General features: G+C 38.4%; 1 protein-coding gene across 3 annotated transcripts in view; it reads left to right on the top strand.

Annotated features, from left to right (window-relative positions):
* Nucleotides 1-21,152, top strand: part of PGR (progesterone receptor) — a 90,956-nt gene that overhangs the window by 47,481 nt on the left and 22,323 nt on the right. For 2 of the 3 annotated variants that reach the window (XM_034933585.4, XM_055094779.2), the window contains exon 4: nucleotides 19,816-20,121. The exons of the other annotated variant lie outside the window; for it this stretch is intronic. In XM_034933585.4, the coding sequence (XP_034789476.1) occupies nucleotides 19,816-20,121 (306 nt within the window). The remainder of the gene's footprint in view (nucleotides 1-19,815; nucleotides 20,122-21,152) is intronic. 3 annotated transcript variants of the gene reach the window in all.

Here is a 21,152-nt window from a genome sequence, read left to right as displayed (position 1 = left end):
CTGTTATAAGGAACTACCTGAGACTGGGTAACTTATGAAGAAAAGAACTTTAACTGACTCACAGTTCTGCAGGCTTAACAGGAAGCATAGCTAGGAGGTCTCAGGAAACTTACAATCATGGTGGAAGGCAAATGGGAAGCAAGCACGTCTTACCAGGGCAGAGCAGGAGAGAGAGAGAGAGAGTGAGAGGGGAAGTGCCACCACTTTTAAACCATCATATCTCCTGAGAGCTCACTCATTATCACAACAACAGCATGGGGGAAATGGGCCCCCATGATCCAATCACCTCCCATCAGGTCCCTCCCCAAACATTAAGAATTAAAATTCAGCGTGAAATTTGGGTGAGGACACAGAACCAAACCATATCAGGCATTTAGACCATTTACGTTCAAGTTTCATTTTTATATGTGAGGTTTTGATCCCTTGTTTAGTTGGTAGCTATTTGTTTTGTTGTTTCTATTGTGTTTTTGCTTTGTAGGGTGTGCAGGCTATGTGCTTAAGTGTGTTTATGTGGAAGCAGGTATGGTTCTTTTGCTTCCATGTTTAGAACTCCCATGTAAGGATCTCTTGTAAGGATGGTCTAGTGATAACAAATTCCTTTAGCACTTGATTGCCTGGAAAAGATTTTGTTTGTCCTGCACTTATGAAGCATAGTTTGGCAGGATATGAAATTCTGGTTGGAATTTCTTTTAAGAACACTGAAAACAGGCCCCCAATCTCTCCTAGCTTGCAAACCTCTGCTGAGAAATCTGTTATTATCCTGATAGAGTTCCCTTTTTATGTGATCTGCACTTTTCTCTGGCTGCCTTTAAGATTTTTTCTGTAATATTGCCCTTGAACAGTCTGGTGACTATATATCTTGGTGATTTTTTTTTTTTTTTTTTTTTTTTTTGAGATGGAGCCTTACTGTCTCACACAGGCTGGAGTGCAGTGGTGAGATCTTGGCTCACTGCAACCTCCGCCCTCCAAGTTCCATGGATTCTCCTGCCTCAACCTCCCGAGTAGCTGGGATTACAGGTGCCTGCCACCGTGTCTGGATAATTTTTTGTATTTTTAGTAGAGTCAGGGTTTCACCATCTTGGCCAGGCTGGTTTTGAACTCCTCACCTCATGATCCACCTGCCTCAGCCTCCCAAAGTGCTGGGATTACAGACATGAGTCACCACGCCCAGCCAGTGATGTTCATGTTTGTGGTGTCTCACAGATGTTCTCTGGATTTCTAGCTCTCTAGCAAGATTAGGCAAGTTTTCTTGAATTATTCCCTCAACTATATTTTCCAGTTTGTTTTCTTTTTCTCCTACTTTCTCAGGAATGCCAATAATTCATAGGGTTTTTTTGCTTTATATAATCTTTCTCAAAAACAGCTCATTTAAAATAATTTTTTTCTTTATTTTTATCAGATTGGGTTAGTTCACAAGACCAGCCTTCAAGCTTTAAAATTTTTTCTTCTGCTTGATCCAGTCTATTGATAATGAATTTCAAAATATAATTGAAAGTTTTAAGTGAGTTTTTCAATTCCAGAAGCTACTATTGATTTTTTTTAAGATGTTCATGTCTTTCTTAATTTCCTAGATTGCTTTAGAAGTTTGTGTTGGTTTTCAACCTTGTCTTTGATTACAATGAACTTCCTTGCAATCCATGCTTTGAATTATTTGTGTGTCATTTCTGAGTTTCCATCTTGGTTAGGGACCATTGCTGGAAAGCTAGTGCAATCCCTTAGTGATGTCACTGCAATCAGATTTTTCATTATGCCAGAATTCTTGCACTGGTTTCTTCTCATCTGGAGACATTGGCACTTCAAATTTTTGTACTTATTTTCATATGGGTAGGAGTTTTTCTTTTTTTTTTCTTTCCCTATAATGGTATTATTATTATTATTTTAATAATTTTTTTTGTTTCCCTTTTACCCCTTTTCTAGGGGTTGTGCCTCTAAAGAATGCTGGGTAGGATCTTTTCACTTTGATTCTACAGCCCTATGTGCTTCTTTCAGCAGGTTTTATACTGGGCTCTGCAGGTCATCCCACAGGCCCATAGGCGACACATATAGGTAAGAGCTGGCTGTGACCAATGTGGCTAGATATATACTTGATCCTTGTTTCCGAGCAAAAGTTCTACATTGTCTTAGGCAATAGGCTGATTCTGATTCATAGAATGCACAGTAGTTGGAACTCCCTGCTCAGCCCCAAGGAGAAGGGAACCACAAAGGGCAGGTTTGGACCGAGCAGGTCCACCTGCGTCCCCTGATGGCAAGCACAAGCACCAGTGCCAAGGAAGAATCCAGTGGGTGGCCACCAAGCACCCAGAATTGTACACAGACCTGAAGCTTGGAAACCTCCTCAGCAGCAAATTCTCTGCATGGGAGGCATCCTAAGCTCCTGATTCAGGAGAGTGGGTGCTCCAGATGCCTGGAGATCTGCTTTGGCATGGAATAGAGAGGGGCCCCCTGCACCAAGATCTCTACACAGGAGGGGTAAATGACAATTATACATAGTGCTGCAGTAAACATGTGAATGCAGATAATATCTTCAATATACCAGTTTTCTTTCTTTTGGCTATATACCCAACAGTAGGATTGCTGCATCACATGGTAGTTCTGTTTTTAGTTTTAGGAACCTCCATACTGTTTTCCATAGTTACGGTACTAATTTAGATTACTACCAACAGTGCACGAGAATTTCTCTTTCTCCATATCCTCACCAGCATTTATTTTTTGTCTTTTTAGTAACAGCCATTTTAACTGGGGTGAGATAATATCTTATTGTGGTTTTATTTGCATTTCCCTGATGATTAGTGATGTTGAGCATTTTTTCATATATCTGTTGGCATTTGTATGTCTTCTTTCAAGAAATTTCTGTTCATTTTGCCTATTTTTAAATGGGATTACTTTTTTTTTGCTAATGAGCTGAGTTCCTTATATATTCTGATAATTAACTCCTTGTCAGATGAATAGTTTTCAAATATTTTCTCTCATTCTTTGTCTCTTCACGTTGTTAACTATTTCCTTTGCTGTGTGGAAGCTTTTTAGCTTGATGAAATTCCATTTGTCAATTTTTGCCTTGATTGCCTATGCCTTGAGGTCTTACTACAAAAATATTTACCCAAAAGTCTTAAAGCGGTTCCCCAAAGTTTTCTTGTAGTAGTTTTGTAGTTTCAGATCTTACACTTAAGTCTTTAATCGATTTTGATTTTATGTTCGTATGTGGTGAGTGATAGTGATCTAGTTCTGTTTTCTGCATATAGGTAGCCAGTTTTCCCAGCAGCATTTATTGAAGAGATTGCCCTTTCCCCAATGTATGTCCATGGCACCTTTGTCAAAAATGAGTTGACTGTTAATGCATGGCTTTATTTCTGGGTTCTCTATTCTGTTCCATTGGTCTTTGTGTCTGTTTTTATACCAATATCATGCTGTTATGGTTAAGAATTCTCATTTCTGACATAGAGACCATTTAAATAACAAAAGATAAAACAGAAAATATTAGAAAGCTTTTAAAAGATTTAATAAAATCTTACAGTAGAATAATAGAGGTAATAAATATGTTTTGACATGTCATGACATAGATTTTGTTAGGAGCAGTTTGTTCTTATCTGCTTCCGTGGCTATGTTTTGATTATAAAAATTATGTTTTGAGTTATTTGATTTCTTCGTTGCATATGATTCTTGTTTTTAATGAATCACTTCCCTACCTTGAACAGGTCACAGTGAACTTTTGCTTTAGTTCACTGCTGTACAGCACTGAGTGGGAAGATAGTTACACCCTTAAGGATGATAATATATCTTCTACTTTAGGTGTTCTGCTTCCATCTTCTTTCTTCTAGAAAACATTTTTGTTTAATGACTCACAAAAAAATATCTGAAATGAATACAGCTTTATATTTTGCAGTTGTAAAAATGCTAAACTAGTATAAGGTAATTAGCTCTTTCAAAAATAAGTAGCTTTCTACATAAAAGAATGATTAAATGAATAGTTATCTTCGTTGAAATTTTTTAAATCCACAGTTACAGGTTTTATGGGTTTTTCTTTTTTTCTATTTTCTTTTTTGGTAGCAAGCCTTATCTTCACATTTTAAAAGGTTGTGTTAGAAAGCCAGTTTCTCTCCTTCTCCCCCTACCTCCTCCTCCACCTAGATTCAACCACTTCTTATGGCAAAGAGAATAACTTTCTGGGCTAGAGAGTATGGGTTGTGTAGTAAAGATTTTTGTTGTTTTTTTGTTTTCTCCTCCTACACTTGACAGCCAACAAGGCTACAAGTCTTCTTTGGAAGAACTGCAAAATTCTTGAATTTAGGACACAGTGGTATCTTTTCTAGAAGTACAGAGTCCTGCTCTGTGCCTTTAATACCCTAAGAACAAAAATCATTTTTCCTCTTTAAGGCAAGATCTACTGTGGGTGATGGCTACCACCTACCTCTCTAGACCTCACAGAATCTTCTTCTTTTTTTTTTTTTTTTTTTTTTTTTTTTGAGGCGGAGTCTCGCTCTGTCGCCCAGGCTGGAGTGCAGTGGCGCGATCTCGGCTCACTGCAAGCTCTGCCTCCCGGGTTCACGCCATTCTCCTGCCTCAGCCTCCCAAGTAGCTGGGACCACAGGCGCCCGCTACCACGCCCGGCTAATTTTTTGTATTTTTAGTAGAGACGGGGTTTCACCGTGTTAGCCAGGATGGTCTCGATCTCCTGACCTCGTGATCCGCCCGCCTCGGCTTCCCAAAGTGCTGGGATTACAGGCGTGAGCCACCGCGCCCGGCCCAGAATCTTCTTCTTAATGGGCATCTCTTTTTCCACCCAAATCCTGGCCTTTGAATCAGCATCTCTCAGAGATAGCACCTCTCACATTGCTCCCCAAGTTCACTGCATTGGAGCCTGCAGCCAACTGATGTCCTTCTCATCAGTCTGGTTGTTTACCCTAAACACCATCTCACACATGCTAGCTGGGGATGGTCCTCAGACTATTCATTCTCATTTCTTTGCTTAAAATTTTTCTGTGTTTGTATGGGATGTCTTTTATGGTTTGCCAACTAGAACTTTTCAGTAGTATCTACAAGCATTTATTATTTTCTAGACTCAGTAAAAAGTTAGAATTGAGGGGTTCAAATATCTCCTCCATTGTAGTTGACTTTATTTAAATGATTAAGACACATACGTTTAAAAAATCAATTCTAGTATAGTTTTGGTTTTTGGAAAATACCTGATTTCACTTTATATTTCCTGTTGTCTAGCATCTTTGTTTTCTTTGAAGTATATACAAAGGCACACTCTGTTTTGATCTGGAAATTGGAGGTGAATCCTGAAAAATGGAAGGCAAGCACTATCAGTGCTATAAAGGATTGTTAAAGTGTAGTGCCAGTGGACTGATCCCAGCACTGCGCAGTGGTCATTATCACTTTAGTAATCTGAAGTAGAAGCATGCCTCTAGACATCCTTCCATAATTTTATATAGGTAGTGTAAGGATGACTGTCTATAAATTCACCTGAACTACAGAGAGTCTTCTGATATAATAAAAGAAAAATACAGAGATTTTTCAGGATGGGAATACAAACACTAGGAAACTGGAAAAGCAAATCAAAACTTCTGAATTAATAGAAAAAGTTAAATAGGAAAGAGAAAATAAAGGGAAACTTGACCAAGCTAGCAAAGAAAGAAAATGGAAAAGAGGTAATTATGAGGCAGTATAACACAAACTCTGTCGCAAAAAAAAAAAAAAATTCCATTTGTAGTTTTAAAAAAATAGTAAAGATATAGAAAAATTAGTAGAAAATACAAAAATCTGTATTCTTCTTTTATCAGAATTAAATAATAATTATGCCTGCCCTATTTTACCAAATTATTTTATTAAAACATGCTAAAGAAGTTTATAAGCTTTTCTTCTCCCTGCTCCCATTCTCTATAGGATTTTTGCTGAGATATTTCAAAATTTTTATTTTTAGGTTATATTTAAGCTTTCACTTCTAATCTCTCTCAAAAACCTTTCATATCACTTGTCATAAAAATTTCTTCTCATAGTATCATCATCCAGATTCAGTCACATATACATCAAGAATAATTGTGCAATACTGTTTCCTAGACTCTTCATCTTATCTTTTCAATGCATGATATTTAAATAAGCCATACTTTTTAATGTTTCCAATTTTTTAATTTATATTTATTTATTTCAAATTTTTTATTATATTTTAAGTTCTGGGATACACGTGCAGAACGTGAAGGTTCGTTACATAGGTATACACGTGCCATGATGTTTTGCTGCACCCATCAACCCATCATCTACATTAGGTATTTCTTCTAATGTTATCCCTCCCTTAGCCCCCCACCCCCCGACAGATGCCGGTGTGTGACGTTCCCCTCCCTGTGTCCATGTGTTCTCATTGTTCACCTCCCACTTATGAGAGAACATGCAGTGTTTGGTTTTCTGTTCTTGTGTTAGTTTGCTCTGAATGATGGTTTCCAGCTTCATCCATGTCCCTGCAAAGGACATGAACTCATCCCTTTTGATTGCTGAATGTTATTGCATGGTGTATATGTGCCACATTTTCTTTATCCAGTCTATCATTGATGGGCATTTGGGTTGGCTCCAAATCTTTACTATTGTGAATAGTGCTGCAGTAAACATACGTGTGCATGTGTCTTTATGGTACAATGATTTATAATCCTTTGGGTACATACCCAGTAACGGGATTGCTGGGTTAAATGGTATTTCTGGTTCTAGATCCTTGAGGAATCACCACACTGTCTTCTACAATGGTTGAACTAATTTACACTGCCACCAACAGTGTAAAAGCTTTCCTATTTCTCCACATCTTTTCCAGCATCTATTGTTTCATGAGTTTTTAATGGTCATCATTCTAACTGGCATGAAATGACATCTCATTGTGGTATTGATTTGCATTTCTCTCATGACCGGTGATGATGAGCTTTTTTTTCATGTTTATTGCCCACATAAATGTCTTCTTTTGAGAAGTGTCTGTTCATATCCTTTGCCCACTTTTTGATGGGGTTGTTTTTTTTTGTAAATTTGTTTAAATTCTTTGTAGATTCTTGATAGTAGTCCTTTGTTAGATGGATAAATTGCAGAAAATTTCTCCCATTCTGTAGGTTGCCTGTTCACTCTGATGATAGTTTCTTTTGCTGTGCAGAAGGTCTTTAGTTTAATTAGATCCCATTTGTCAATTTTGTCTTTTGTTGCCATTGCTTTTGGTGTTTTAGTCATGAAGTCTTTGCCCATGCCTATGTCCTGAATGATATTGCCCAGGTTTTCCTCTAGGGTTTTTATGGTTTTCAGTCTTACATTTAAGTCTTTGATCTATCTTGAGTTAATTTTTGTATAAGGTGTAAGGAAGGGGTCCACTTTCAATTTTCTGTATATGGCTAGCCAGTTTCCCCAACACCATTTATTAAATAGGGAATCCTTTCCCCATTGCTTTTTTGGTCAGGTTTGTCAAAGATCAGATGGTAGATGTGTGGCATTATTTCTGAGGCCTCTGTTCTGCTTCATTGGTCTATATATCTGTTTTGGTACCAGTACCATGCTATTTTGGCTACTGTAGCCTTGTAGTATAGTTTGAAGTCAGCTAGCCTGATGCCTCCAGCTTTGTTCTTTTTGCTTAGGATTGTCTTCGTTATATGGGCTCTTTTTTGGTTCCATAGGAAATTTAAAGTAGTTTTTTCTAATTCTATGAAGAAAGTCAATGTTAGCTTGTTGGGGATAGCATTGAATCTATAAATTACTTTGGTCAGTATGGCCATTTTCATGATATTGATTCTTCTGATCCATAAGCATAGAGTGTTTTTCCATTTGTGTCCTCTCTGATTTCCTTGAGCGTTGATTTGTAGTTCTCCTTGAAGGGGTCCTTCACATTTCTCATGACTTGTATTCCTAGCTATTTTACTCCTTTTGTAGCAATTGTGAATGGGAGTTCAGTCATGTTTGGGCTCTCTGTTTGTCTATTATTGGTGTATAGGAATGCCTGTGATTTTTGCACATTTATTTTGTATCCTGAGACTTCACTGAAGTTGCTTATCAGCTTAAGGAGATTTTGGGCTGAGATGATGGAGTTTTCTAAATATACAATCATGTCATCTACAAAAAGACACAGTTTGACTTCCTCTCTTCCTATTTGAATACGCTTTATTTCTTTCTCTTGCCTGATTGCCCTGGCCAGAACTTCCACTACTATGTTTAATAGCAGTGGTGGGAAAGGACATCCCTGTCTTGTGCTGGTTTTCAAAGGGAATGCTTTCAGCTTTTGCCTATTCATTATGATATTAGCTGTGGGTTTGCCATAAATAGCTCTTATTATTTTGAGATACGGTCCATCAATACCTAGCTTATTGAGAGTTTTTAGCATGAATGGGGTGTTGAATTTTGTTAAAGGCCTTTTCTGCATCTATTGAGATAATCATGTGGTTTTTGTCATTGGTTCTGTTTATGTGATGGATTATGTTTATTAATTTGCGTATGTTGATCCAGGCTTTCATCTCAGGAATGAAACTGACCTGATCATGGTGGATAAGCTTTTTGATGTGCTGCTGGATTTGGATTGCCAGTATTTTATTGAGGATTTTTGCATCAATATTCATCAGGGATATTGGCCTGAAATTTTCTTTTTTGTTGTTTCTCTGCCGGGTTTTGGTGTCAGGATGATACCAAATAAAATGAGTTAGGGAGGATTCCCTCTTTTTCTATTGTTTGGAATAGTTTTAGAAAGAATGGTGCCAGCTCCTCCTTGTATCTCTGGTAGAATTCAGCTATGAATCTGTCTGGTCCTGGGGTTTTTTTGGTTGGTAGGTTATTAATTACTGCCTCAATTTCAGAACTTGTTATTGGTCTATTCAGGAATTCAACTTCTTCCTGGTTTCATCTTGGGAGGGTGTATGTGTCCAGGAATGTATGCATTTCTTCTAGATTTTCTAGTTTATTTTCATAGAGGTGTTTATAGTATTCTCTGATGGTAGTTTGTATTTCTGTGGGATCACTGGTGATATCCCCTTTATCATTTTTTATTGTGTCTACTTGATTCTTCTCTCCCTTCTTTATTAGTCTGGCTAGTAGTCTATCTACTTTGTTAATCTTTTCAAAAAACCAGCTCCTGGATTCATTGATTTTTTTTTAAGGGTTTTTCATGTCTCTATCTCCTTCGGTTCTGCTCTGGTCTTAGTTATTTCTTGTCCTCTGCTAGCTTTTGAATTTGTTTGCTCTTGCTTCGCTAGTTCTTTTAATTGTGATATTAGCGTGTCAATTTTAGATCATTCCCACTTTCTCCTGTGGACATTTAGTGCTATAAATTTCCCTCTAAACAAACACTGCTTTAGCTGTGTCCCAGAGATTCTGGTATGTTGTGTCTTTGTTCTCATTGGTTTCAAATAACTTATTTCTGCCTTAATTTCATTATTTATGCAGTAATCATTCAGGAGCAGGTTGTTCAGTTTCCATGTAGTTGTGCAGTTTTGAGTGAGTTTCTTAATCCTGAGTTCTAATTTGATTGCACTGTGGTCTGAGAAACTGTTTGTTATTATTTCCATTCTTTCACATTTGCTGAGGAGTGTTTTACTTCCAATTATGTGGTCAATTTTAGAATAAGTGCAATGTGGTGCTGAGAAGAAGGTATATTCTGTTGATTTGGGGTAGAGGGTTCTGTAGATGGCTCTTAGGTCCACTTGGTCCAGAGCCTAAGTTCAAGTCCTGGATATCCTTGTTAATTTTCTGTCTTGTTGATCTGTCTAATATTGACAGTAGGGTGTTAAAGCCTCCCCCATTAATGTGTGGGTGTCTAAGTCTCTTCATAGGCCTCTAAGAACTTGCTTTATGAATCTGAATGCTCCTGTATTGAGTACGTATTTTTAGGATAGTCAGCTCTTCTTGTTGCATTGATCCCTTTACCATTATGTAATGGCCTTCTTTGTCTTTTGATCTTTGTTGGTTTAAAGTCTGTTTTATCAGAGACTAGGATTGCAACCCCTGCCTTTTTTAGCTTTCCATTTGCTTGGTAAATATTCCTCCATCCCTTTATTTTGAGCATATTGTGTCTCTGCCTGTGAGATGGGTCTCCTGAATATAGCACACCAATGGGTCTTGACTCTTTATCCAGTTTGCTGGTCTGTGTCTTTTAATTGGGGCATTTAGCCCATTTACATTTAAGGGTAATAGTATTATGTGTGAATTTGATCCTGTCATTATGATGCTAGCTGGTTATTTTGCCCATTAGTTGATGCAGTTTCTTCCTAGCATCGATGGTCTTTACAATTTGGCATGTTTTTGCAGTGGCTGGTACCGGTTGTTCCTTTCCATGTTTAGTGCTTCCTTCAGGAGCTCTTGTAAGGCAGGCCTCGTGGTGACAAAATCTCTCAGCTTTTGCTTGTCTGTAAAGGAGTTTATTTCTCCTTTGCTTATGAAGCTTAGTTTGGCTGGATATGAAATTCTGGGTTGAAAATTCTTTTCTTTAGAAATGTTGAATATTGGCCTCCACTCTCTTCTGGCATGTAGGGTTTCAGCAGAGAGATCTGCTGTTTTAGTCTGATGGGCTTCCCTTTGTGGGTAACCCGACCTTTCTCTTTGGCTGCCCTTAATGTTTTTTCCTTCATTTCAATCTTGGTGAATCTGACAATTATGTGTCTTGGGGTTGCTCTTCTCGAGGAGTATCTTTGTGGTGTTCTCTGTATTTCCTGAATTTGAATGTTGGACTGTCTTGCTAGGTTGGGGAAGTTCTCCTGGATACTATCCCGAAGAGTGTTTTCCAACTTGGTTCCATTCTCCCCGTCACTTTCAGGTACACCAATCAAATGTAAGTTTGGTCTTTTCACATAGTCCCATATTTCTTGGAGGCTTTGTTTGTTCCTTTTCATTCTTTATTCTCTAATCTTGTATTCATGCTTTATTTCATTCAGTTGATCTTCAATCTCTGATATCCTTTCTTCTGCTTGATAAATTTGGCTGCTGATATTTGTGTATGCTTCACACAGTTCTTGTGCTGTGTTTTTCAGTTCCATCAGGTCATTTATGTTCTTCTCTAAAATGGTTATTCTAGGTAGCAATTCCTCTAACCTTTTTTCAAGGTTCTTAGCTTCCTTGCATTGGGTTAGAACATGCTCCATTAACTCAGAGGAGTTTGTCATTACCCGCCTCCTGAAGCCTACTTCTGTCAATTTGTCAAACTCATTCTCCGTCCAGTTTTATTCCCTTGCTGGTGAGGAGTTGTGATCTTTTGGAGGAGAAGAGGCATTCTGATTTTTGGAATTTTCAGCCTTTTTGCACTGGTTTTTCCTCATCTTCATGGATTTATCTACCTTTGGTCTTTGACGTTGGTGACCTTCAGATGGGGTTTTTGTGTGGACATCCTTTTTGTTGATGTTGATGCTATTCCTTTCTGTTTGTTAGTTTTCCATCTAACAGTCAGGCCCCTCTGCTGCAGGTCTGCTGGAGTTTGCTGGAGGTCCACTCCAGACCCTGTTTGCCTGGGTATCACTAGCGGACTCTGCAGTACAGCAAAGATTGCTGCCTGTTCCTTCCTCTGGAATCTTCATCCCAGCAGGGCACCCACCAGATTGCCAGCCAGAGCTCTCCTGTGTGAGGTGTCTGTCGACCCCTGCTGGGAGGTATCTCCCAGTCAGGAGGCACAGGGGTCAGGGACCCACTTGAGGAGGCAGTTTGTCCTTTAGCAGAGCTTGAGTGCTGCGCTGGGAGATCCGCTGGTCTCTTCAGAGCCAGCAGGCAGGAACGTTTAAGTCTGCTGAAGCTGCGCCCACAGCCACCCCTTCCCCCAGGTTCTCTGTCCCAGGGAGATGGGAGTTTTATGTATAAGCCCCTGACTGGGGCTGCTGCCTTTCTTTCAGAGATGCCCTGCCCAGAGAGGAGTCTAGAGAGGCAGTCTGGCTACAGCAGCTTTGCCATGCTGCAGTGGGCTCTGCCCAGTTTGAAGTTCCAGGTGGTTTTGTTTACACTGTGAGGGGAAAACTGCCTACTCAAGCCTCAGTAATGGTGGACGCCCCTCCCACCACCATCCTCCAGCGTCCCAGGTCGACTTCACACTGCTGTGCTGGCAGCGAGAATTTCAAGCCAGTGAATCTCAACTTACTGGGCTCTGTGGGGATGGTATCTGCTGAGCTAGATCACTTGGCTCCCTGGCTTCAGCCCCCCTTTCAGGGGAGGGAATGGTTCTGTCTCACTGGCATTCCAGGTGCCACTGGGGTATGAAAAAAAACTCCTGCAGCTAGTTCATTGTCTGCCCAAATGGCTGCCCAGTTTTGTGCTTGAAACCCAGGGCCCTGGTGATTTAGGCACCCAAGGGAATCTCCTGGTCTGTGGGTTGCAAAGACCATGGGGAAAGCATAGTATCTGGGCCGGAACACATTGTTCCTTACAGCACAGTCACTCACGGCTTCCCTTGGCTAAGGGAGGGAGTTTCCCCACTCTTTGCGCTTCCCGGGTAAGGCAATGCCCCACCCTGCTTCAGCTCGCTCTCCATGGGCTGTAGCTACTGTCTAGCCAGTCCCAATGAGATGAGGCGGGTACCTCAGTTGAAAATGCAGAAATCACCCACCTTCTGTGTTGATCGCGTTGGGAGCTACAGACCGGAGCTATTCCTATTCAGCCATCTTGCCAGCCAGCAACCACTCTACTTTTTTTTTTTTTAATTTAAGTTCTGGGATACATGTACAGAATATGCAGGTTTGTTACATAGATATACATGTGCCATGGTGGTTTGCTGCACCCAACAATCCATCATCTACATTAGATGTTTCTACCAGTGCTATCCCTCCCCTAGCTCCCCACCCCTCAACAGGCCCCGGTGTGTGATGTTCCCCTCCCTGTGTCCATGTGTTCTCATTGTTCACCTCCCACTTATGAGAGAATATGCAGTGTTTGGTTTTCTGTTCTTGTGTTAATTTACTGAGAATGGTTTCCAGCTTCATCCATGTCCCTGCAAAAGACATGAACTCATCCCTTTTGATGGCTGCATAGTATTCCATGGTGTATATGTGCCACATTTTCTTTATCCAGTCTCTCACTGATGAGGATTTGGGTTGGTTCCAAGTCTTTGCTATTGTGAATACTGCTGCAGTAAACATACATGTGCATGTGTCTTATGGTACAGTGATTTATAATCCTTTGGGTATATACCCAGTAATGGGATTACTGGGTCAAATGGCATTTCTGGTTCTAGATCTTTGAGGAATCATCACACTGTCTTCTACAATGGTTGAACTAATTTACACTCCCACCAACAGTGTAAAAGCTTTCCTATTTCTCCACATCCTCTCCAGCATCTTTTGTTTCCTGACTTTTTAATGATCGCCATTCTAACTGGTGTGAGATGGTATCTCATTGTGGTTTTGATTTGCATTTCTCTCATGACCAGTGATGATGAGCTTTTTTTCATGTTTTTTGGCCACATAAATGTCTTCTTTTGAGAAGTGTCTGTTCATACCGTTCACCCACTTTTTGATGTTTTTTTTTCTTGTAAATTTGTTTAAGTTCCCTGTAGACTCTGGATATTAGCCCTTTGTCAGATGGATAAATTGCAGAGATTTTCTCCCATTCTATAGGTTGCCTGTTCACGCTGATGATAGTTTCTTTTGCTGTGCAGAAGGTCTTTAGTTTAATTAGATCCCATTTGTCAATTTTGTCTTTTGTTGCCATTGCTTTTGGTGTTTTAGTCATGAAGTCTTTGCCCATGCCTATGTCCTGAATGGTATTGCCTAGGTTTTCTTCTAAGGTTTTTATGGCTTTAGGTCTTATGTTTAAGTCTTTAGTCCATCTTGAGTTAATTTTTGTATTAGGTGTAGGGAAGGGGTCCACTTTCAGTTTTCTGCATATGGCTAGCCAGTTTCCCCAACACCATTTATTAAATAGGGAATCCTTTCCCCATTGTTTTTTTTGGTCAGGTTTGTCAAAGATCAGATGGTTGTAGATTTGTGACGTTACTTCTGAGGCCTCTGTTCTGTTCTATTGGTCTATATATCTGTTTTGGTACCAGTACCATGCTGTTTTGGTTACTGTAGAGTTGTGGTATAGTTTGAAGTCAGGTAGCATGATACCTCCAGCTTTGTTCTTTTGACTTAGGATGTCTTGGCTATACAGGCTCTTTTTTGGTTCCATATGAAATTTAAAGTAATTTTTTTCTAATTTTGTGAAGAAAGTCAATGTTAGCTTGATGGAGCTATTATTGGATCTATAAATTACTTTGTTCACTATGGCCATTTTCAAAATATACATTCTTCCTATCTATGAATATGGAATGTTTTTCCATTTGTTTGTGCCCTGATTTCCTTGAGCAGTGTTTTGTAGTTCTCCTTGAAGAGGCCCTTCACATCCCTTGTAAGTTGTATTCCTGGGCATTTAATTCTCTTTGTAGCAATTGTGAGTGGGAGTTCACTCATGATTTGGCTCTCTGTTTGTCTATTATTGGTGTATAGGAATGACTGATTTTTGCACATTGATTTTGTATCCTAAGAATAAGCCATACCTTTTAATATATTTTATTCATAAAAAAATGCATATAAAGCAAATGACATATAGAAACAATATGATTAACATCCACCTCTGGACTCAGTTGGCTTAAGAAAATATGAATATTATCACTACACTTGAAATTGATTGCATATTTCTTCCTTATCACATTCCTCTTTCTCTTTCTCCAGAAACCTCTATATCTTTAATTTGGAGTTGGTCATTTTCTTATATTATTCTATAGGATTTTTTAATATCTATGTATTTCTCACTAATAGATTTTTTTAGTTTTGAGATGTTTTTTTCTACTCCATAGAAATGGTATGTATATTTATGCAATTTGATCTTACTGCCTAATATTATATTTGTGTTTTTTATTTTGATTTGTATTATTCTGGTTTGTTTTTTCCTACACTGTACGATTTCATTGTATGAGTATCTCCCATTTATTTATTCTCATGTATTGACATGTACTTCCACTTGATATTTGCTGTGCTTTACCTACAGTTCAATTGTGAACATTATTTTACATGTATTCTGGTGGTTCATGTGTGAGAGTTTCTGTAGGTAACCTGCACACCTGGGCATGAAATTTCTGATTGTAATACATGCTCATGCTGGGCTTTACTAGATAATGCTAGATTGTTTTTAAAGTAGTAGTAGTTTACACTCCATGGCAGCTCTTCATTGTTTTGTGTGTTCCTGTATTCTGTGTCCTTGCCGTTTTAGGTAGATAATGTCTCATGTGGTCTTACTTTGCATTTCTCTGGTTAATAATGAGGTCAGTCATATTGTTGTATTTTGTCATCTATATATTTCTTCCTCTGTGAAATATCTGTTCATGCCTTTTCTTTCTGATTTATAGGAATTCTTTGTGTATTTTGGGTATATATGTTATAAATATCTATAGGATAGATAAAAACAAGCTATCTGATAAGGCGATATGCAGAAATATAAATTAGGTGAGGAAGCAAGCCATGCAAATATCCAAGGAAAAAATCATTTCATGCAGAGGAACTCGTCAGTGTAAGACCCCAAGGCAGAAACACACTTCAAGGGCAAGATGGGCATCAATATGGGTGGAGCATGAGGGAGAATAGAAGAGAGACCATCTATGCAAGGGTAAGTTGGGCCTTGTAGAGCTTGATATGAATTTTAACTTCATTCTAAGTAGGATCAGGAGTCACTGAAAATATCAAGCAAGAATGACATAGTCTGATTAAGTCTTTAAAGTTGTATAGAAAATAGTCTACAAAAAGTGAAAGCTGGGAAACCAGCCAGCATATGTTACAATAGTCCAACTGTGATTGTGGGGACATAAATTATGGTGCAAGCAGTGGAAACGGGTATTTGGATTTGGGTTATATTTTCATGGTTATCCACTAGGATTTGCTGATGTATTAGATGTGAGGTATCAATAATGACTCTAGAGTTTGGGGCTAGAGCAGCAGGTATGTAAATGAAGTTACAAACCTAGAAGATGCATGTTTGGACCAATGCATCAAAGTTCTGCTCTAAACATATTAATTTGAGGGGTCTGTTAGAAATACAAGTGGAGATGCTGAGAATACAGTTGGATAGTTGAGTCTAGAGTTTCTTGGAAAAGCTGGGTCTAGGACTGTAAATTTGGTAATCATTAATGTCTAGATGATATTAGAGACATAGAACTAGATGCAGACACCTAGAAAGAGCATAGATATCTAAGAGAAGTCTGAGGACTGAGCTTGGTGTACTCAAAGATTTAGAAGTTGAGAAGATGAAAAAGAGCTAGACAGAGAGACTGAAAGAGTGACTACAAGAATGAAATATGTGGAAGCCAAATGAATAAGAGCGTTAAAAGAAGAAGGAAACGATCAATGTGTTAAGTTCTTACCCGGGTTAAGACCAGGACTGAGAATTGGCCATTGTTTTTTGAAATTTAGAAATCTTTGAAGGCCTTGCCAAGAATAATTTGGTTGGGATAAGGAGAGGAATGACCTGACTGGAGAAGGTTCAAGGGAGAATTGGAGGAGAGGAAATGAAGAGAGTGATGTTTCTCCACGGAATACATTATGTGTGAGAGGGACTATTAGAGGATGCAGACAAGAGGGAAAATGATTTCAGAGAAAAGTCCCTGAGTGGGTGAGAAGGACTAAGATTTGGTATTGAAATGTCAGGAGTATGAGTTGTAACAGGAGGGAAGGCAGAGTACAGGGGTAGCCATACTGTAGATTGGCCACAAAGAAAATATTCTCCAAATGGAGCTTCTTTCCCCCTAAGCCTCCCCCAAATCATTACCTCTGCTTCTGATTCAATCCCTCAAAACCTCATCCATCAGCTTGAATGAGAGACAACTATTCAGCCACCATGTCCATCCGCTTTCTTATCCCCCCTTGCTCACCCCCAGCGTCTCAGCCCAAATCTTCCCTCCTTCCAGCAAACAAAGCTCCCATGCCTGTCATCTCCTGATGTCAATGCAGCGGGCAGGGGAGTGGGGGACCACTGACCCCACATGCCTATTCTCTGCTTAGATTACCCAAAATACCAGGTGTTATTTTTCAGAGGTGCAAAAATATAATACAAAGTCGTTCTAAACTGTCACTGAATTCAGAGTACTTTTTGCCATTGTCTAGTCACTGAATTCAGAGTACTTTTTGCCATTGTCTATTTTCTCAATCAACAAATGCTAAGAGTACAATTATATGAAGTTCTACAGATTTGTTACTTGCATTACTTAGTAATGGTTCTTATGCATAAAGGTTAGGAATAACTTCTTTGAACAAATATCCTATATAAAAAAACAACAAAGTGGTTTTTAAATATCACATTGCTGTTCACATTCCCTTTTTAGTACTCTCTTCTGATATTCTTTTTTAAGCTATGTTAGGTCAAAACAACTACTTTAATAACTTAGCAAATATCTATCAGGAGTCCACTGTGTAGTTAGCAGTTTATAAAGCTTCAGATCTACATTAGTGAATGAAATGGACCTAGCCCCTATCCTTACAGGGCAGCAAGCCTGGTGGAGGAAGCTATGTTCTCTGAAGGAAACAAAAACAGTCATGCGTCATTTAAGAGTAGGGATACATTTTGAGAAATGTGTCATGAAGTAGTCAATTTCATCATTGAACATCATAGAATGCATTTACGCAGACTTAGATGGTATAACCTTCTACACACCTAGGCTGTTTGGTGTAGCCCATTGCTCCTGGGCTACAAACCGATACAGCATGTTACTCTGTTGAATTTTGTAGGCAACTGTAATGCAATGGTAAGTATTTGTGTACCTAAACATATCTAAAGATAGAGACAGTACAGTAAAAAATACTATCTTATGAAAACACTGTTGTATATGTGGTCTGTCATTGACTGAAACAATATTATGTAGTGCAAACCATACAGCAACAGATAATAAAGACAAGATATTCAGAGTGGGAGATGGAAAAGACAATTATGTATTCCTTCATTCATTTAGCAGACATGTATTGCCAAAAGACACTGGAAAAAATAAATAAAGGTGACAAACAGTGGTGCCTTTGTTGAAGATTATAGTCATGGACAGGGAAACTTTAGCCCTCTTCTTAACATTATCTTCCCTTAGACAAAAACACACACACACACAATTCCTGGCATATGCTATATACTCCATAACTGTTCCTTCCCTTCCCTTTGTGACTCATTCCTTCCCCCAGAAAGCTCATTTGATCTCTGCAAATAATTTTGAATCCCCTTTGTTTTTTACCCATGGCAATTGTTTTGTTTTCCCATCTCCTACAAGTTTTAGCTCAACTCGTTGGGGCTTTTTTTTTTTTTTTTTTTTTTTTGAGGTGGAGTTTCTCCCTTGTCACCTGGGCTGGAGTGCAATGGCATGATCTTGACTCACTGCAACCTCTGCCTCCTGGGTTCACGTGATTTTCCTGCCTCAGCCTCTGGAGTAACTGGGATTACAGGTGCCCACCACCACACCCAGCTAATTTTTGTATTTTTAGTAGAGACGGGGTTTCACCATGTTGGCCAGGCTGGTCTCGAACTTCTGACCTCAGGTAATCTGCCCACCTCGGCCTCTCAAAGTGCTGGAACTACAGGCATGAGCCACCATGCCTGGCCATTCCTTGGGGCTTTATAGAACAAGTATAATCCTTTTTCTTTATGACAATACCCTGAGTTCAGAAATCTCAGAGACAAATGTTTACAGAGACCAGGTAAATAAGTAGCTAGAGTGACAAGACTTAAGAAAAGAGACCACTGGCGTACCACCAGTTTGTGGAGGGAACTGGAAAAACTGGAATACACATGCCCCATCCAAAAGCAACCATTGCAACTAAACTTTAACAGATTGTTGCCACCTAAGTAATTCACGGATGGTCTCATAATTCTGGTCAGCATTGTCTGAGCCAAACAAAATGTATCTGTGGGCATGATCAGATACTAGAGCCAGCAGATTGCAACCTCTGCTTAGATAATTGCAGGTATCAGCCTTCCCTTGGTTAAACAGCTACTTCATACTGATAAGTAGCCCTTGCCTGGCACAAAGCAGGTGGGGCTGAATCCAGCCTGATATCACATCACCAGAACTTTCTCTAATTCTCCTCAAGGCATCTGTGAACTACCAGCAGCCCAAATAAGCATGCTTTTCTCCTTCAATCATTTCTCATAAAGCAGATTCTACTTATCTCACCATCCATCTTTTTCCCCTAACATATCAGAATTCATCAAAGTAGAAACTCCAGAAATCATCCAGAAATACAAATGTGATCTGACCAGCACGGGTATAAACTTTCTCTTTCCTTAATTTAGAAAAAGGATTATTAATTTTGAGTCTTAGATCTCATAAAAGTAGAGCTGGATTGATTTTAAGGGATCAATGAACCTAATGAAATTGTATAAAAAGATTTTGTGGGGCTGGCAAACAAATGCTTTTCTTTTAACATATTCTTAAAAGAACAAAACCTCAAAGAAGATTTAACAACCATTATAGACTAAGTTTCAATTAATGTAGTCTGTAGCATTAGCTTTTGGAAGGCTGTTCTATCAGAATATGGACCAATACTGAGCGTAGTCACTACTAAAACTCTTTGTCTTTTTATTCATATCTTCTCCTAAAAAGCTCCATGACCCCTGCAGAATACTGGTATAATTACCCACACCTCACCCACCCAGTGATTGTTGATGTAACTAATTATTTAATCCAAGTCTGAGGCCTAAATTTTTTTTAATCAAGAGTTACATGTTTTAATTTATTTTTTGTAATTTTAATATCTAACACTTTTATTCTATTTCATTTTATTCGATTGATGCTAAAATGCATAATGCTATGATTCTAAGACTTAGGAAAAATAATACTATACTGGGATATGGAGTTTATATATATTTACATGAATTTCTTTTTTTTCTTCTCTGTAGGTCGAAAATTTAAAAAGTTCAATAAAGTCAGAGTTGTGAGAGCACTGGATGCTGTTGCTCTCCCACAGCCAGTGGGCATTCCAAATGAAAGCCAAGCCCTAAGCCAGAGATTCAGTTTTTCACCAGGTCAAGACATACAGTTGATTCCACCACTGATCAACCTGTTAATGAGCATTGAACCAGATGTGATCTATGCAGGACATGACAACACAAAACCTGACACCTCCAGTTCTTTGCTGACAAGTCTTAATCAACTAGGCGAGAGGCAACTTCTTTCAGTAGTCAAGTGGTCTAAATCATTGCCAGGTAATAATAATTTTTATGTACAGCATGTAATAAAAAATAGACTATGTTTGTTGTATTAGTACATTGTTAAATAAAACACTCTATGCAGTAAATTAACTACAATATAAAACAGTATGTGATAGTATGTGTTTGAGCAGTTCAAAATATTTGTCTAGGACCCTAATATGTGTTACAGAAATATAAAAAATTAGAGAACACACTGAGTCTTACTGATGAGTCAGAAATTGCATACATTAAACTTATGCTAATAAGAAATAGCTTAGGTTTATGTGTTCAACCACAGATATTAGAGTAGCTCAGAAATGATAAATGGACCATTTTTTATAAATGCCCTATTTATTCTAACTCTTAATTCAACCAACCTCATTTGGTTGAAAATAAAACTGAATGTATAAAGTCATATAACAAATCAAAGTAGTATTCAGAGTACAGTAAGGTGTCAAAAGTAAATTAAGAAAACAAAATTCCCTAACATAAATTACTTTAAAAAATAATAGCACACAGAGAAAAGAATCTCTAGTCACTATTCCTCTAATTTATACCCAAAGAGAGTATATCGCCCAGCAACAGAGAGAACTTGGATTATATCATCACAGAAGAATTTCAGTCACTTTACTTATCAGCTATTTTTGCTCCCTCACCACAGCTCTGTAGGAGCCAAGTACTTGAAAGAATAACAAGGATGAAATTCTCATTTGGTTAAATCTTAGACTGCAGAGCCAGGAGAATACATGTATAGCAATTGTTTGTGAAGGCATTACTCCTATAATTAGAAATAGAACTTTTTAAAAAAACTACATTCTCTTCACATCAGTAATACCCTTATACTGCTATAGACAAATTATTTTTCTAATATCTGATCAAGAATTAAACATATTATGTCCTTTTAGTCCCCAAGTAAATTCAGTGGCACTTTTAGAAAAAGAATTTCTTCTCAATTCTCCTTAATATAATTCTCAGTTATTATTCTACCTAAAAGGTTTGAAATACAATTGATGAATTGTTACTGAAAATTCAATTACATGAAAGAG

The sequence above is a fragment of the Pan paniscus genome, chromosome 9 (genome assembly GCF_029289425.2).
Source record: "Pan paniscus chromosome 9, NHGRI_mPanPan1-v2.0_pri, whole genome shotgun sequence".
NCBI lineage: Eukaryota > Metazoa > Chordata > Mammalia > Primates > Hominidae > Pan > Pan paniscus.
Note: the sequence above shows the minus strand (reverse complement) of the source record. Positions and strands in the feature narration are given on the sequence as shown.